Genomic DNA, 18,011 nt, shown 5'->3' with positions numbered 1-18,011 from the left:
AGGGAATGTGATTTTGTTTGATTTTCATGCGCGAATATGTACGTCTATGTATATGAGCATTTTTGCTTTGTTTAAAAATGAATGCTGGTGCATGAGGATTTGTGTGTGCAGCCCTTTGCGAGGCTCACTACTCCCCACTCTTCATCCTGGACCGAGTAGAGTCAGACAACCTTTAAAAATATGTAAAAATACATGTGCAAGCAGAGTGAAACGAGTGAAAATGAGGCATAAGGAATTCTCCCAATAAGTAACAGTCTGCCTTTACACATTTGCGTACTATGCACAAGAGTTTTTTCCTTCGTACTGGTAAGACAGAGTTTTTGTGTGATGTTTAATATGTTGATTATGACATGTTGGTTTTCGACGTGAAATAACCGAGACGTAAGCTCCTCTCGCAATGGGAAAGGAGTCAATTGCATTTTTTTTAGGTGGGGTTACCCGCGCTTTAAAAAACAAAGCATACCCACTGATTTTATGGGAGGGGGTTGGCCTATTACAACGTGCACAGAAACAATGGCTGCAAATGGTCCGGTGTGTCATACTGTATGCTGCCCTTAAGTCCCCACAGTAATGATGCACATTTTCAGTATGTTGCTAGAGAGGAAAGATCTAAATGTAGCTGTTTTCTCTTACTCATCTCTGCAAATTACAGCAAGAAGTGGGTGTGAAAGCTTCGGAAAGTTACACATACGCCCCACGCATTAAGGAAATTGGACAGTTGACCTGATTTGGGTCTTCGACAAAAGCTGCCGAAACCTTTAAATTTGGAGTAAAGTGGTCGCCTGACTGACTGTCCATCCCTGGGGTAATGCTGTGACTTTAGTGACTCACCATAGGTTGGAGACTAGAGGTGGGTCTGGCACCAAAGAGGGGGTCATTAACCCTGAATCTATGTGAGTCTCTAATTAAGTTCACTTTGAAGAAGCCGCAGTCTCTCTTTAAGCTACACCTGAGGCCTCAAACACTAACCAATAACCCTGTATTAGACTTGCCAAATCTACAAGGCAGCTATTGTCCACACCTCTTTTTTTCCCTCTTTTATATCAGTCATTTTTACTGTGAGAACAAAACTGTATTTTACACTAGAACCCATGGGAACTAGTATCCTTGAACTAACTAAACTTTTTGTGTGCATTTTCCAGATTACAATCTTAGCTCCTTGTGGTATTCACACCCCAGTAAAAGGCGTTTTTTCCCACGGCGGCACTTTTTCATTTTCTCGCCTATCTAACTGGAAACCTCGTCGCCCCAGATCTCTTAGTTAATTTGGCAGTTAGAGTTGTGTCAGGAGGAGTTCACCAGTCATTAGTGCACTTGTGCAAAGGGCTCTCCTCTCCAATCTTCTCCCTGCGCGCTGGAAAAAAAAAGAAGCTGTGGCTCTCTGTTCTCCTCGAATAATGACATGTTGTGAGAGTTGGCATCATTAACATTAAACACGGGCGGGACTTTTCTGAGGTCACCGGGATGTCGACCATGTCTAGAGAGGAGATATTTTACATTGGTGGGATATTCACACGAGTGTCCTCACAGATACCTTTTAGATTTATGTGCTGACTGTGTATGTGTGTGTGTCCATGAGATCAAGGGCACAAGAGCTAAAATGGTACTAAGTTAAAATCATTCTTTTACCAAACTTGAACAATCCCTATCTGCACAGAAATCGTTGATATATCGTCCGACTAATGAGCCTGATTTTGAAACTTAAGTTGAGTGAATTATTCACTAGAAAATTTACACAAATGTTGAAAAATGTCTTTTGTTGTAATGTCATATAATGCTAGTAAACACTGTAAGTGCCACTTAATCTGCATCTGCACTGATATTTAATGGGTTCTTCTAAAGCCCAGGCCCTGTACCTCCACCTAGTTTGGTGAGAATCAGTTCAGTCGTTTCTGCATGATCCAACAAACAAAGTTGAAAACATGAGCTATGATGAACACTACAATAAGTTACCACAAAGTTCAAATCATTGACTTATTGACCGTGGGGTCCGTCTTTTTTCAAATCAGTTTTTCAAATCGAGAGAAACAGATAAAAGCAGATGTGTGCTAAGAGTTTGTCTGCATGTGCTTTACTCCTGCCTCTATATGCATATTATGGCCCTCTTTCACAGTATACAGTCGTTTAACTCTGTGACGGTCACTCAGTGAATTCAGAGTATCTTGGGGCGTTGCTCTCTTGTTTTCCCTCCCTCTATGGCCACACACATCAAACATGGCGTGTTCTCTCTGTTCTCTCTTTGTCATCAGCTCTTAATGGACGCCGGTCTTTGATGTGGTGTGGTTGCTGCTTTTGTCTCCAGCATGTCTCGATCAGCGCCTATTGATCTGGTCATGGGGGGGGGTGGGAAACCATGAAAACAACTGGAGCAGAGACACAAGGAGATGGGAAACTGTTGTGTCAGAAACTATATTTAACCAGCTGCATGATGCTCCCTGTCGTAAAAGTTTAAACCTTTGTTCAGATTCATAATTCTGAAATATTTGAAAACATATTTTACAGTACTAGACATAACGATAATGTAATGCAGGGGAGTGCAAACATGGAAGAGGGAAAGACAGTAATAGCTGTTTATTTGGATCAATGTTAACAAGTACCATTCACACAGTTTTGGCCAACATGTATGCTCATCAGCACACCCACCCGCTCACATGCTGCCCCTCTGGATACATTTAGAAGCATATCTGGAGTTCAACGCATGTCAGCTGAGCTCACGGTTATGTCATCTTATAGCTGACCCAACATTGGTTGTGATGCACATTTTCATTATTCCCCAATGGAAACAGAACATAATTTTTTTTTAAGATTCTTTCTTTATTTCAGGTCCTCTTCATTTTATGTCTTTTTCCCTAAAGACATTTTCAGACTTATACCACAGTCTGAGACCAAGTTTGTTCTTCTTTCGTGCAAACCACTGCAACAGCTGGTTTAATATCTCATTAGAAAGCCCCTCCAAAGTGACAGGTCCACATTGGGGGAACTTCTTCCATTAGAAACTTCAATGAAGCCCATTCATTTGAAATCAGCAGAGCACCCTTATAATTCTTACCACGACACCCTCTGGCACGCCATCACTTTCAGATCAAACATGCCTGAAAGAATGTAGTCATCTTATCCCTCCGAGATATGATAAAGGAATGTCTGTTTTTGCGGAGAACAGAAGACGAGCACATCTCTTTGATGGACCAGTCACTAGTCTTAAAGCTTATCTCACACACACACACACAGGCCAGCTGTCTTGCTGGGTCCCGAACACAGCACATTGATGTCTGCAGCAGCTTTCTCCCGGACTGACTCCGAGGTTATTGCTGGGCACCATGGAAGCACAGGATATTTGACAGTCCCCCTGCCAAAGAAAGAGCAGAGTGGGGGGGTGAATGAGGGAGAGTTGCCATTGACAACTCTGAGATCTCCAACGTGGCCATCTGAAAATGAAAAAAAAAAAAAACGGAAACGTTATTTAGAGAGAAGTGTCCAGGGGGAGACCATGGGGCTCAATCTGTCACAGCTTTTCAAGTAGGGGGGCCAAGGTCAGTTCACGACTCCATCAACAATAGCGTGCATATAACTTCTACTGTTGAGCTGGAAGCTGGGGTTTAATCCACAGAGGAATGAATAGAAATACACACAGCCAACGTTTCACTGTAGAGAATGAATCATATGGCGCAGGACAATGGAAAGAATATTGTCATGCGTGAGATCTGAGCTCTGCTGACTCACACAAGGACTGCACAGATGAAACGTAAACACAAAGAGCAGAAAAAGACAGAGGAGGATGAAGGCAGAGGGTAATGAGTAAGAAGAGTCGGAGCGAGTCAAGTGTAGAAGGGGCGGCATCAGTGGAGAGATGTGGGAATCACATTCGCGGTGGTGGTGGAGGTGGGGTGGTTTGACTTCTTTCCACCCAAAACAGGGCCTCACACTCTTTATGTCTTGAATTGTTTGTGTGCATTTCCTCCTGTAGCTCGGGCAGGCCAAGCATGGAGGGCAGGAAAAAAGAGACAGCCGCCCTTTGATGTCCAGGTTTTATGGTCCCATGTCATTGCATTGTCTGCTAAGTCCTTTTGTTGTTCCTCGGGCCTAATTAAGACCTCAGAGCGACTTGTTGACTCCACAAAGACCCTTGTTTGGGGAGGGGGAGGGCGGCGTATGTGTTTTCTGTCTGTCAAGGGTGTGTGTGTGTGTGTGTGTGTGCATGTGGGTGTGTCTGCTTTGACTGGGACATGGCTCGAGAGTTGGCTCAAAAACAACACATGCGTTTCCCCCCTTACATCCAAAAGTGTAAGCGCTGACGTGCGAATGGAGGCATTCATGTTTTTTGTTTGCTAGCCGTTTTAAGTGGAGAAGAACTTATCTGTGGCTGCAGTCACGCACATGTAAACACACACAGCATTCAGAAAACTGCATTTGAGCATGTTATTATGCACAGTGTAGTATTATAGGCTCCAGACAAGTGTGTGTGTAAAAGTGGGCGCCTGGAGTCCCAACAATCATTTCTGTGCTTATAGTGAACACGTGAGCGTTTTCCCTCCACATATTTGTTTCCATTTCCTTCTTTGTTTATGTCATTCTAGGCTGCTTTCTACGGTGGCTGAAAAGAAAACACAAGCAAATAGAAAAGAGCATGTGCAAATTGAGTACACAACTTCGTCAATTTGAAGACAGATTCACTCCAAAAAGGCACAAACACATACAAATACAGAAACACGCTGCAAATAGCAAAAAACGACACCGGACGTGTTTCCAGGGGACCCAAAGAAGTGATGAACCTGGCTGTAGTTCAGTGCTTTGGGTAGTTATTGAAGTCTGCTACTCGTCAGACTTGTGTGTGGAGTGACACACACACACACACACGCACACACACACACACCAGCTCGTGACACACCAGCTAACTTTGATGTCTTTGATCGTTGTCACCTGTCTCTGAGTCACACCGTACGTGAAATAAAGGACAGACAGAGAAATGAGCACAGAAACCGGGAGCAAAGCAAAGCGGGCAGAGTGTTGCAGGACAACAGGCGAGAACGCTGAGTTTGCACTTATGAAACAGTGATTTGATCAACATTAATGAGGACCATTCACAGTGTGAGCCATGGCCAAGACCCTGTTCTCAGTTGTCTGACAATAATTACTGAAATGGAGGACAGACAGACAAACAGGCACAAGAACAGGGAGCAAAGAAAAAGAGGAGGAACTGTTTTTACTTTGGGGGCTTTTTTCACTTTGTACTTTTATTGCTTTTATATTATGCAGATTACTGCAGCCTCACCGTGTTGGAATAAACATTGTTAATTGGACTAGTAGTCGGTAGAAAGAAAGGGAGGGGGGAAAGCTGATGTGTTGGACTTTATATCACATCATTAATATATGGTGTTGGGAGCTTCCTATATACTGTCCTGGGACATTAAACATAAAACCAGGTTCACTGGCTGATGAAGTTGAAAAGCCCTATCGCAGGTTATCACACTTTGTTGCACAGTCTTTAGTGTGTCCATGTGTGTGTCTAAGTCTGCACTCGGTATTTGTGTATTTTTCAACCAGTGGAATCCAGTCACTCAACAAAATTTCCCCTCTGTGTTTTCTCATGATCGATTTCCACTCGTAGCGTGTACATCATCCCAACATGCTGCTGTCACACACTGCACACCCAAGGACATGTTACGGCAATTGCCTACAAATAAACCGATTGAGTGCCTCTCTGAAAAAAAACAACACGAGTGCACGCCACACAACCACCACGATTTGCAAGTACGAGTCTGTGTGTGTGTGTGTGTGTTGTTTGCATCCAGCGGTTTCTGTTTCAGTGTTTAGCTCAATACCAGTGGGTTTTGCTTTGTGTTGACACAGATGTGCTGCTTTCAATCGGGGGGGGGGGGGGGGGGGGGGGAGAGACATGTGTTGTTGGGCTCTTCTTGATGTAAACTGAGTCTGGTTGTCATCTTTTTTTTCGTCTGCACCAGTTTTCATATTCAGAGTTGAGGCTGGAACAATCAAGCTCAGGCGTTAATCTGTGATGATGCACATTGTTAAAGGTTAAATGCGTAGTTTCATGAACTTTATGAAATGCAGTACTGTCAACCCAGAGACTATAGAACTGTAGTCAATCAACCAGAGCAGCTTAAAGTGGCAACTGCGAAGTCTTCATCTGTAAAACATCATGTGCTTTTTCTGTGAACGGAGCAAAGTCTAAAAATTGACTGCAAACTTCACTATTTCTAAAAGAGCCACCAAATCCTGGTTATCTGAGCAACAAACTTGCACATATACACAGTCTGCAAATGTTATAATATGCTCTTTATTTATATTTCATAAAAAGCTCACCGGGAGACGGCCTTGCAAATAAGCGTCGGCTGGAAACACAATGATACCTGCAGTAGACGATTGTTGTCAGTTTGTCTGTTGCTGTTTTTTCAGACATGAACTCCTCAAAATGTCCGCAGAATTGTGTCTGGACCTTCTGCAGAGTTTGCCTTTCACACATGGGCAATGCAGCAGGAGGTTCTCCGCTCAGACGCATTCACAAACACAGAAAACTGCTGAACATTCTGGTGAGGGGTGACACGGCAGGCAGAAGCCGAATGTCACAAATTCTGCTGCTAAGATCACGTGTGTCGTGATCGAAACTCGGCTGGTTGGAGAAACTCCGGAGAAACTCTGAAGCCTCTCAGTCGGATATTTGGGTTCACACATACAGCCCCCCCCCCCCCCCCCCCCCCCCCGCAGTTCAGTCCATGTCCGAAAGCATCAGATACTCGCACTGGACAGCTGTTCTTAGTTTATACATGTAAAGTGAATCTGTCCCTAACAAACCATAAACAATTACATCAAAAAAACTTGTGTAGCTTTAACCGTTCTCCCTTTTCTGTCGCAGGTTGTCCCATGCCCAGAGGTCAGCTGTCAAAGTCCTCCGCAGGATGCAGTACTTTGTGGCAAGAAGGAAATTTCAGGTAAGAGAAAGAAAATCAAGAGGAGGAGAAAGAAACACGACAGAGAGGAGAGCAAGGGAGGAGTAAACACAGAGCTACAGAGAGTGAGGGAAGTGTGTTGTTTGTATGTGTGTCTGTGTGTGTGTGTGTGTGTGTGTGTGTGTGTGTGTGTGTGTGTGTGTGTGTGTGTGTGTGTGTGTGTGTGGTTGTGTGTGGTTACAGGAAGAGGAGGGGGAAGGCCCCCAAGGCATTTATCAGCTGCGGCGGCGCTGCTGTGCATGTGTACGTGTGTACGTGCGTGTTTGTGTGTAAATGCCTGGAACTTGCACCTGCATGTCTTCTTTGTGCTTGCTTCAGTTCGGGCGTAGTATCAGGGGAAATCTTCTAACCTGTCTCTGGGGCTACAGTAGGAATTAATTTATTGTACTGCGCACACAGACACACAGCGGGACGTGGCCTCATGTTGCACTGGAGTCAGCAGAAATGTGCAAACTGTTTTGTGCAGTGAAATAAAAAACGAGTTAAAGAAAAAACAATGATCGTGTTTGAGACATCGTTTTCATACTGCATGTTATTGCAGAGTGGTTCCTGTATATTCTTACCGTCTCCAAGTATTCTGTATGTTTTCAATTATGGCCTAAGTGATGTCAGCTGCAGGGGCTATACTGTGTGTGTACCAGGGATACCCTAAAGAGTTCACTGGGTTCTTTCTGATGTTGCTTGTATCTGTGTCGCACTAAACAAAGCTGTGAAAGGAGCTTAATACGATTGCTTTCTACATTGGCCGTGCACTTGTTGGCGTTCACATGCACACGTAGACGCACGCACAAACACAACCCAATGAGTTAGCGATGCCACGCACGCATGCACACATGCACACAAACACACACACACACACAATGAGTTAACAATGAACCCTTTGAACCCGGGGGGGTTGGGGATGTTTTTAGGGACCAAGCAGCAGAGGCTGTGGTTGACAATGGCTTTTGTGTCCCTGTGTGTGTGTGTGTGTGTGTTTGTTCACGCTCATGGATCCGCAGCAAGCCCGGAAACCCTACGATGTGCGGGACGTGATGGAGCAGTATTCCCAGGGTCACCTCAACATGATGGTCCGCATCAAGGAGCTACAGAGAAGGTGGCGTGTGTGATGTTTGGTTTTTCTTTCTTCTCTTTTTGTCCCTAGCTTGTGTCATTTGTTTCAAACCTTTATTGTTCCATTTTGCCCCATAACTTTGAAAACCATTACGTATAGTTATAGGAAGAAGGAAGAAGTGAGAATGGCAAATATATACTTCCATTTTCTAAAACTAAAAAAATTGGGTTGAACAAACTGGGCCTCTGTTTATCTTGCCCCTTAATGAGGAAGCTTTCACACCGACGTTGTCTGGTCCAGAGTGTAGGAACAGGTCTGGAGTTCTGAAAGGGACCAAATGATCCTGACCCAAATAAGTGGTCTGGGTCAAACCAAAACGTGGTCCACTTACTTCGCAGGGCAAACACCCTTTTATGGGATAGTGAAGACTTTGGATCCAATTGCATGAAGTTACACAATTATTAAACAATAGAAGAAGAAGCACATTGCAAAAAACGCATAAAAATGCCAAGAAGTACATTCAAACGGGAAAACTACTTCCCTTTATATCAGGGGTGGATCCAGGAGTGGTGCCAGGGGGGCAGTGGCCCCAGCTGAAATCTGATTGTCCTTGTCTGGTCAGAAGTCTTTTTTTAATGAACTCATCACTTAGTAACTATACCAATTTGTTAAGAATGAGAGTTTTTTGAAGTTCACAATGTTCTTGAACAAGGAACAACTTTCAAAACATGTTCAATGATGTGTTGGCTTTGCTCAGAGCTATAGAGCTAACAAACAACGGATGACTCAAATGTGCACCTTACACATAATTGTCCCCTCTGAGTAACTTGTGGTCATGTATGGCCCCGGATTTAGACAAACGTAGAGCGGACACTGTGTCTGACAGAAAACTGCTGCGTGACAGCTGCACGCCCATCTAGAAACCAATTAATGTCAACTTAAATTTACACTTCAACAACTTTATTGCCACCGAGGGGAATTTTGTTTTGCAGCGAGGGCAAAAGAACAAAAACAGGAACAGGAACAGGAAGCACAGGCACACAGGCTGTGGCACAAGAGGATCTCGAGGACACTGTAAGATGTCTCGAGCCTTAGCTGAAGCTCTCTTTCCAAAGGTGAGAGACAGGTCAGGTAGCTTAACGCCAATGATCTGATCTGAATGACATGTTGCAACTTACTCTTGTCCCCGATACAGAGGTTACCAAACTAGTCGATAAAGCTAAAGGTAGGAACAGATTCTACCGTTGAGTTGTAAAGAAGGTGTCACACCAAAACAATTGAGCCTCTGGAGGAAGCGGAGACGTTGCTGCGCTTTTTTTTCAAAGAACTTCTGTATTTTCATTGAATGTTAGATTATTATCGATAACAATAACCAGGCACTTACAACTCTGCCTTGTTCAAAAACCTCTCCATTGATACTAATCTAAATTGCTGGATATGACTTGCTCGCTCTTGAGGAGGTTTCCAAATGCCTTCATACCCAGTGAGGTCAGGGCCACAGGTCTAAAATCACTAAGGCCCTTAGGGGACCTGTTCTTGGCCACAGGCACTTGTTGACCTTTTTGAACAGTGAAGGCACCTTGTGCTGCTCTAAGGAACTCTTGAATATGTAATGGAAAATAATAGATCATTGATCTGCACAGTGTTCAAGTAGATGACCAGATATATTGTCAGGGCCGGGGCTCTTGTTAGTTTTAGTTTTACAGAGTATGTTCCAGACCTCTTGAACATCAAATTCAAGTTGTGGAGTGAAAGAGTTTTTTTTTTAATCTCATCTGATCAACTTGTTCTTTAAAATCGTTTGAATCGAACTAAAGACAAAACTATTAAAATGAACAGTAAGCTTGTCTGATTTAAAACCATCCAGTTAAATATTCCTGTTATACCCTTATGTGTTTTTAAATCACTGCTATTAAATTCCTCCTCAATTTTATCTTCAAGTATAGGTAGACACGGCCCAAATGACAACAGATGACAAAATTCTTATGTGTGCCCCCTAAATCTTAATGTCAAACCAAAGCCAACCAGCTCGGATGTAAACAATGGAGCACAGACATGAATGGACCGTGGTCCTCAACTGAACCGATCTGCGTCATGAAAACAACAGGAAGAGAGAGATGACTCCATTGCAACTGTCTCTTTTCAGCTTGCAGTAATTTTGCCGCACCTAATGGTTTCCGTCAGCTGCACCTTCATCCTCCTCCTGTCCGTACTGTTGCTGTGACAGATCGGAGCCTCGCTGCTCTCTGATTTGTTCCACCTTGTTGCACTTTGTTGAGCTGTAATCAACTCCAGTCCCCGCTAAAGTAAAAGCGTTTCGTCCTCTTCTCTGAACCGTTCTGCTTTTTTCTAAAGTGATTTTCTTTTCCAAACCAAACCGCACTCTCCCACGCAGGAGGTCTGTTAGATAATAAATTGGGTCAAACTTACGTAAGTGTGTCACCTGGACCTCATAACACCAGTACCTCAACTGAACCCCGGTAACGCACTGTGCACTCCTCAAACCATGTATCAGTATATCAACACAACACTGAAATCATTTGACTGTAAATTCGAAGTAATCGTCTGCAGTAATAATACTGGTGAACCCGTTTCATGGAATCCAACTTGTTGACAGATTGTTTTGTAACCCTGAAAAAGATTTTTGCTGAGATCTCAAATTTGAAAGCAATGAAAAAAAAGACAACATCCCAGGGCCGGCCTCATCTGACTCGTCTGAAAACACTGCAATAATGCAGCGACCGCTTTGAATCAAATGTGTCACTGGCATGAATAAGAGTTAAATAAAGACATGTGGTGGCTGTGATAAAAATCCACCCTTAATTTATGGTGATGAAAAGAAGAGAATGGCCGCACAGTGCAAAGTGAAGTGCCTCCTGCTTCACTGAGTGTATGGTTGACTAACGGGCCACATGGGCAACTGGAACCTCTCCTTCTCTCACTGTTTATTTTCAGAGCTTCACATCTCAATGGGAGCATTGCATTCATATAATCACCCATTTAAAATGTGTTTTCTGTCTTAAAGCAATGCAAATTCTATTCCTGCTAATGCCATTTTTTTTTTTTTTTTTTTTTTGCCACTTTACTTAATTTGTTTATATTATTTTACTGTTCAAGTATTCTGGCCAGTTAATGATAAAAAAGTTTTTCATATACACAAATTACGACTTAGTTTGTGTTCTCAATTACAACTTTATTCTCTTAAAAACTTTATTATCATAAAACTGTGACTTTATTGTCAAAATCTCTTCTTTCACAACATGGCCCTTAAATCCTGAAGAAGGATAAAGTGCTGGCCTGTGATTGTTTTTTACCTTTCCTTGTCTTATATATTTTTTTGTCTCTTCCCCCAGACTGGACGGCACTCTGGGAAAACCAGGAATGTTTCTTCCAGGTAAATCCACAGCAAACAAAACAGTCTGTATCTGATAGACAGCCGTCACTCCTCACTCCATCTCTGTGTTTAGAGCTCACACATACACAAACTGAACCAGACTAAATAAGAGAGGAAGTGAGACAGAGAGACGTCCCTGATGTGTGTGAATATGTCTCTGTTTGGTTGTGGGCATGTTTACCTACGTGTGCTGCTTGTCTCTCTGTGCACATAATTTCATGTTTTTGGGGAGTTCAGAGTGAAAATCAGTTATAGATCATGAGTGAATCATTAGTATCTGCTAATCTAAAGAAAAATATTAAAGAAAATAATTTATCAGCATTTTACGGATTGATAACTTTGCATCAGTAGTATTTGAGTGTGTTGTGTTTAGTAAATAAATTAATACATATTAATACATGTATGACTCTTTCGATTACATTGACATTATTAATAGTCTGGTTCAAGCCCTGTGAATTAGCACATGTATTTATTCAGCAGTTTAAAAAGGGTTGTGTCCATGTTGCCACTTTGTAATAGCTAACATTTTGACACAGTTTTCGTTGTGATAAAAAGTCTAAATATCAGAATGATGTCTGTCATGCTCTGGTTAAAGACACAACTAACAAGTAAAACTTTTGTAGTATTTTATAGGTTTAAGAATGGAAATGTTATGAGCCTACATAGCAAACTATGTATGAGATCTTTGGTTTGTTGTTCACGTCTATTCATCTTCCTTCCTGCCCTTTTACCTTTGGTCCAGTTTCCAGATTCTTAGTAAATGCTAATGGTGCCTCTCTGACTCTGGTCACTCAAATGTTTAACTAGTTGTCGAGGGGGACTAGTGAATACATTAAGATAACAGCTCTGGAGACCTGTATTCCTGGGCTGTATTTTGTGTACTCTAACAGTTATCAGTGACGTTTAGGAGTTGTTGCATTCAGGGTTCAGGGATACTCAGAAGTGGAAGATAATTTTGCCTGAAGTCAGTTTACCCAACATTTTGATCACTGAAGAGTGGAAGAGAAAGTTTTCTGAAAATCAAGGTCACATATAGCAACTCTTCCTGACATTCATTTATTGTGTTCAATTCAGTAAAGAACATTGTAAACTACCACTGTGACAAGTGCCCAGAGAATAAATTAACCAAATAAATGGATGTTTTATGAATCGTGAGAATAATGTAATTTGCTACACACGCACACATTAATTGATCTGACGCTATACACTTTTCTGCATCTATTTGTATGTCCTTGTGATTATTTTTTAAAATGTATTTGCAAATTCTTGTAACCATGGTTTTTACACATAAATATTTGTATAGATGTTTATTGTTTCATGTGTTAATACACAATAGCCTTAGATTTGTTTCCACTTTTTTGTTATCCAGGAAAAGGGGATGATAAAGAATACCCGACCGTTGGAGCAAGACTGATCAGGCTAGAAGATAAGGTAGGCACACTCCTGCTGTGTTAGTGTGTGTGTGTGTGTGTGTGTGTGTGTGTGTGTGTGTGTGTGTGTGTGTGAGTGTGTGTGTGTGTGTGTGTGTTGTAACAGCCATAAAATGATAATACCACCCTTGCTGTTCATGAGCAGAGGTATGTGTGTGACGACAGGACTGTGTGTGTGTTTGTGTGTGAGTGTGCCGGTTTGTGTCTCTTGTTATCAGATCAGTGCGTGTGGTGGAATCTTTTGATATGACCTTGTTGTGGCTGCGTTCAGCTCAGTTCGTGCCACCATCAGATACACGTACAGGCTCCTGTCTTTTCTCCACCTTATCATCATCATCTACTCATCATCCATGCTGTACTTCAATTTTACTCGTTTTTGTTTTTGTTTTTCTTGACTTTAATTTGGGGCGTAGTCATTTTGTTCATTTTCCACACCAGCCCTCATTATTTCCTGTCATCCTTGCTTGGTAAGTTGGTTCCAGGTCTTGTACGTTTATGTTTCCATAAGAATACACGAGTACTGGTGGCATTGGGGTGGCTACAGCAAAAAAATCCTAATGCAGTGAGTTATAGCTAGAAGGCAACAGCTGTGTTATGAAGCCCACGAGTATGACTAGGTGTGTTGTTAGCTCCTCGTTGAGGAGCGGGCCCAATGTGATGTCAGCATGATGCGGACTCTGGTGCCAGCGTGATGCCAAGTTAGACATTCCCTCAGTGGGCACGGTTGTACTGGTCGGACTGGTCTGTGAAAGTGTCTGCCTCCCTGTCTGTCTCGATGTCTCTCTGCGTGCAAATCATAGGGTATGAAATGTGTTTGTTAGCTTTGGTGTGTGGCTGCATCTGTTTGTGCGACTGGTCGCATCGTTAGAAAGCGAAATTATGTTTGTGGATTTGGAAAACGTTTGGTTTTATGTGTTTGTGCATTCAAGCATTTGTTTTAGTTTTTTTACAAGAAACAATTCAAAATGGACACCGAACCTTTGTAGAGCTCAACAGCCTGGAACCAGAAGCACAAATCACATTCATTATCTGAATAGAGATCTTTATTATCAACCATAAGTCTGTAACCATTCAAGGTAGATTCACCACAAGATACGAGATTGGGACACAATGATATGTTCAATAGAAGCCACATGTCTGTATGATATCAACTGCGTCTTAAGAAAAACGTGTTTTACTACACCACCAACAATCCTCGGGTGTGTTGACCATGTCTCTGATTGGTGGAGCTCGCTGTTACCATTGAGATGTTTCCACAACTGCAAAAATCACGTTGCTATTGATGGACGCGGTGATTACAGTCAGGAACCAGACACTTCACCATGGCCGACAGCACTAACGTTACAAAACAACACTGATAGCATATAAGAAAAGCTACATACCTACAAGACGCAAACTACAATATATTACAAGACTATACAAACAACAATGTTCTAGTCAAGAAGAAGGGTGCTGGAAGTCGAAAGGAATCATTCAAAATGGTTTATGGGATGTGTGGTTCCATCCTATCCATCCATCTTCTGTACCACTTATCCTTAAAGGGTCGTGGGGGGACCTGGAGCAAGTCCCAGCTAAAACGTGCAGTAAACTGCAGCACCAGTGTATCTCAAGACAAACATAAAGAGATTAACAATCATTCCCACTCATATTCAAACATACGACCAATTTAGAGTCTTCAATCAACCTAGCCCCAATCTGAATGTTTTTGGACTATTGGAATAAGACAGAGCACCCGAAGAAAACCCACGCAGACACGGGGACAACATGCAAATTACACACAGAAAACCCCCAACCACATTTGAACCAGGAGCCTTCTTGCTCTGAGGCGACAGCTGCGTAGTTCCTTCACTCTTAAAATAATGATGTGCACAATTAACCTTCTTTTACTCCGAATCCAATGCTTTATGGTCACGTTTCATCCCGTGGCTGCTCGGCCTGGTTCCAGTGGGCAGTCACCTTTACACTCAACAGTCAAGTTGTTCTCACATCTTATGGCAAACGATAAAAAAAACCTGTACAATGGAACAATGCATTCTGCAGACCCTGCTTTTCAATTCAACTCAGGATTTCCCCCACTTTGCTTTTTACATTTACCTTCCCATCTCTGTGCGCTCATCAACGCTCATGTCCTCTAATGTTTGCATGCGTTGGCTGTTCTTAGAGCCCTTTGTTACATGGAGAGGAGTAATGATCTTGAACCGATGAACCGTACGCCCCAGGCCTGAAGACCTCCCTCAGTGATTGAGTTCAGGCCCATTTGCTGCGGTGTACACGTTGTGATGATAATCTCCTGATTGGAAACATAAACGTCCGTTCAGAAGTTTCTCCCCTCTACCTATGACTCTCCCCTTCCCTTTTTCCTCTCCTCATTTTCTTTCTTTCTAGTGACATCAAGACAAAAATCAAACCGAGAGGTGGATAATGGGGAAACAAATCAGTGGAAGCCTACCGATGCTAGCTGCTTTTCCTTCCCTGTACAATGTGGAACCAATCACTGTTCCCCTAATCAGAGCGACGTTCACATGCGCCGAGCGACTTCTTAAAGTGGAGCGGAGGAGCGGCAACAGAAACCATAGCGACGGCTACAGCCGCCCATCCCTCATAATTACTGTTTTCCTCGCCTCAGCGCCCACCCCCTTTCCTCGTCTCTCCTTTCTGCTCATGTTGAATTTCTTGTTTTGATGGTTGTGACGGGCCAGCACACCTGTTATGTGGGGGGGGGGAAGAGGGGCTTCCTTTCTCCCTCAGGCAGCAGGTGAATGAACCTGTCGACCCCTGGTGCGCGCTACATTCCCTGGTCCTCCTCCAGATGGACATGCACCCTTTAAGCTCCACTACAGATCTTAATGTCTGATGAACTATATATGACTGCTCCATGTTTCTGAAAGGTGGTGAAATTCACTTATACATGATAATACTTTTATTTTCTTATTTGTTTACATCGATTTTTAATGCGTAAACAAATTAGATTGTGATCTGTTTGTGTTTTTGACACCTGAAACAACTTTCGACATTACAACCTGCGGCGCAGTAACAATATAATACCTCATCAATATTTCACTCACACCACTCGAGCAAAATCCACATTACTTGTAGTTTACAGATCTGTAAGGTGATAACGTACAAAAAAAAAGGAAGTTTGTTGGTGTGACCCTTTAGAGTTCATCTGCGAGCAAGTTGTTAGCCACAGAATCTCCGGCGCTGTCACCTTTGTTTGCCTCGCGTGGCTGCGTCTATTTCATAACGTTGTGTAATTTACCCCCGGGGTTGCGTCACCTCTCGCGTGTCGTCCATAATAGTAAACCTAATCACGCAGCGCACAAACCCTGGTGTCACAGCTGATTCACTTCTGAATGGAATCTTTCCCAATAACCTTGAGGAATGATTCATCAACTCTTGTGCCGGGATGTTTGTGTGTTTTGGGGTTTGTGTGCGCATGAGAGTGTTCCCATGCCTTTTCCAGTATTCACTCTTGGTTCGCCCTCCAGCATTTTGTCTTTTTTTTCTTCTCCAGACAAATTCCCACTTTCTACCCCAGCGCCAGGCATCGACCACTCTCACTGCTCCTCACGCTGCGGCCGAGCGAGGGAGATAGAATCATCCTCTTGTCCAACTATTGTCAGCACGTCACTTGGAGATGAATTTATCCTCAGTGGGCTGAAGGAGGCTCAGGCATTGTGTGTCCTGTACAGGGTCAGACAGTGATTTATCACACAGACAAAGACACATAGGTCCGCTCTCACACACACATGAGCGCGGAGTTGATTAATCACCGATGTGTCTAACCCCACACTCTCAAGATTGAATTCTCCAGGAGCGACTTGGAAAGGAAGATGGATGGCACTGCGTGACAGTGTGTTATCTTTCCGTCAGACACACTCAGTGAAAAATACCCGACAGACAGGCTCAAACAGTGGCCAGTGTCTGAGGGCTTCAGCGTGGCCTTTCAGAGAGGAGCTCGCTGCATGTTTTCTGATGAAGTCAGCCCCCTGCTTGTGGTAAATCTCTCCTAGTTTTATAGGGAAATTTTTCCTCTCATAGCAATAGACAGAAGAGGCAGTTAGAGCAATATGCTTTCACTGCCCTGTAAATGTCTGTCTGAAAACGAGCTGATGCTTTTTTTTAAAGTCTGATCCTATTTGTTTTGGGGTGATTTGTGCAGTCCAGAGAAAACGGCAGCTTTTATTAATGTACAAAGAGGAATCTGTTTGCTTCAAAGTTTAAAGGTTTTCACACGGTTGAAATATTAAACTAAATTAAATTCTTTAAAGGTCCAATTTACTATTTGATGGCATTAGATATGGAAGTTATGTGCTTAAATTGATATAAACTAATATATAATTTAATCATTTATAAAATAAGTTATACATTACTTATTCATATAAATTTTATAATATAGCATTGAACTCTATGATTAAATACATTTATTAAATACAACTAAAGCATAAAAAGTCAACAATTAAAGATAAAAAAGTACAACATTCAAAAGTTAATTGCCATTATCATAATATACTATCAACTAGCACTACATAAATCTTTTGCGTTACATTGCTTTAAAAAACGATAGAATTAAAAGACAAACTTTTTTCGTTATAAAAGGAGTACGCTCAGCATCATGGGTGCAATTTTTCCGTTTTTGTTTCATATTCTATATTTATTTCACCATGGTGTCATCATTAGTAGTATTTCTGTTGTACTTGTAAATTTGCACAGGGTTGTTGGGTATAAAACCATCAGCTGTGTGTAATGTGGAAATCCTCATCTAAAGTGCCCTGCAGACCTGCACAGACACGTCTCTGCTCAGCACATCACTATATTTGTTGACTTCAGTACAGCACACTCACTGTGTGGTTTACTTCACTCTGCTATATTAGGGCAAGTACACTGCGCTCCGTATATATGTCATGCTTATATCATGTGCATTAGCACCAGGCGTACGCAGAAGAATGCCATGCTCTGACCTTAATAGCATCTCAATTAGGTAAGTATGCTGTAAATTACAGCAAGGCCAAATACTGGGAATACTTGAGGGCCGAGACAGAGTGTTGTGTTTGTTAGGAGTCCATCTGTAAGGCATTAAGGGCCCCTCGTCTCTAAAAGCATAGCTTTGAGGGGGGCAGCAGTGTGTGTGTGTGTGTGTGTGTGTGTGTGTGTGTGTGTGTGTGTGT

At 42.5% G+C, this 18,011-nt stretch overlaps 1 protein-coding gene across 1 annotated transcript in view; it reads left to right on the top strand.

Annotated features, from left to right (window-relative positions):
• kcnq1.2 (potassium voltage-gated channel, KQT-like subfamily, member 1.2) overlaps positions 1–18,011 on the top strand; it is a 164,644-nt gene that overhangs the window by 88,847 nt on the left and 57,786 nt on the right. The window contains exons 15-18 of the mRNA XM_053427268.1: positions 6,872–6,947; positions 7,967–8,061; positions 11,373–11,413; positions 12,783–12,844. Coding sequence (XP_053283243.1) covers positions 6,872–6,947; positions 7,967–8,061; positions 11,373–11,413; positions 12,783–12,844 — 274 coding nt within the window. The remainder of the gene's footprint in view (positions 1–6,871; positions 6,948–7,966; positions 8,062–11,372; positions 11,414–12,782; positions 12,845–18,011) is intronic.

The sequence above is a fragment of the Pleuronectes platessa genome, chromosome 7 (assembly GCF_947347685.1).
Source record: "Pleuronectes platessa chromosome 7, fPlePla1.1, whole genome shotgun sequence".
NCBI classification, from domain to species: Eukaryota; Metazoa; Chordata; class Actinopteri; order Pleuronectiformes; family Pleuronectidae; genus Pleuronectes; species Pleuronectes platessa.
The sequence above is the reverse complement of the archived record's forward strand: the minus strand, read 5'-3'. Positions and strand labels throughout refer to the sequence as shown.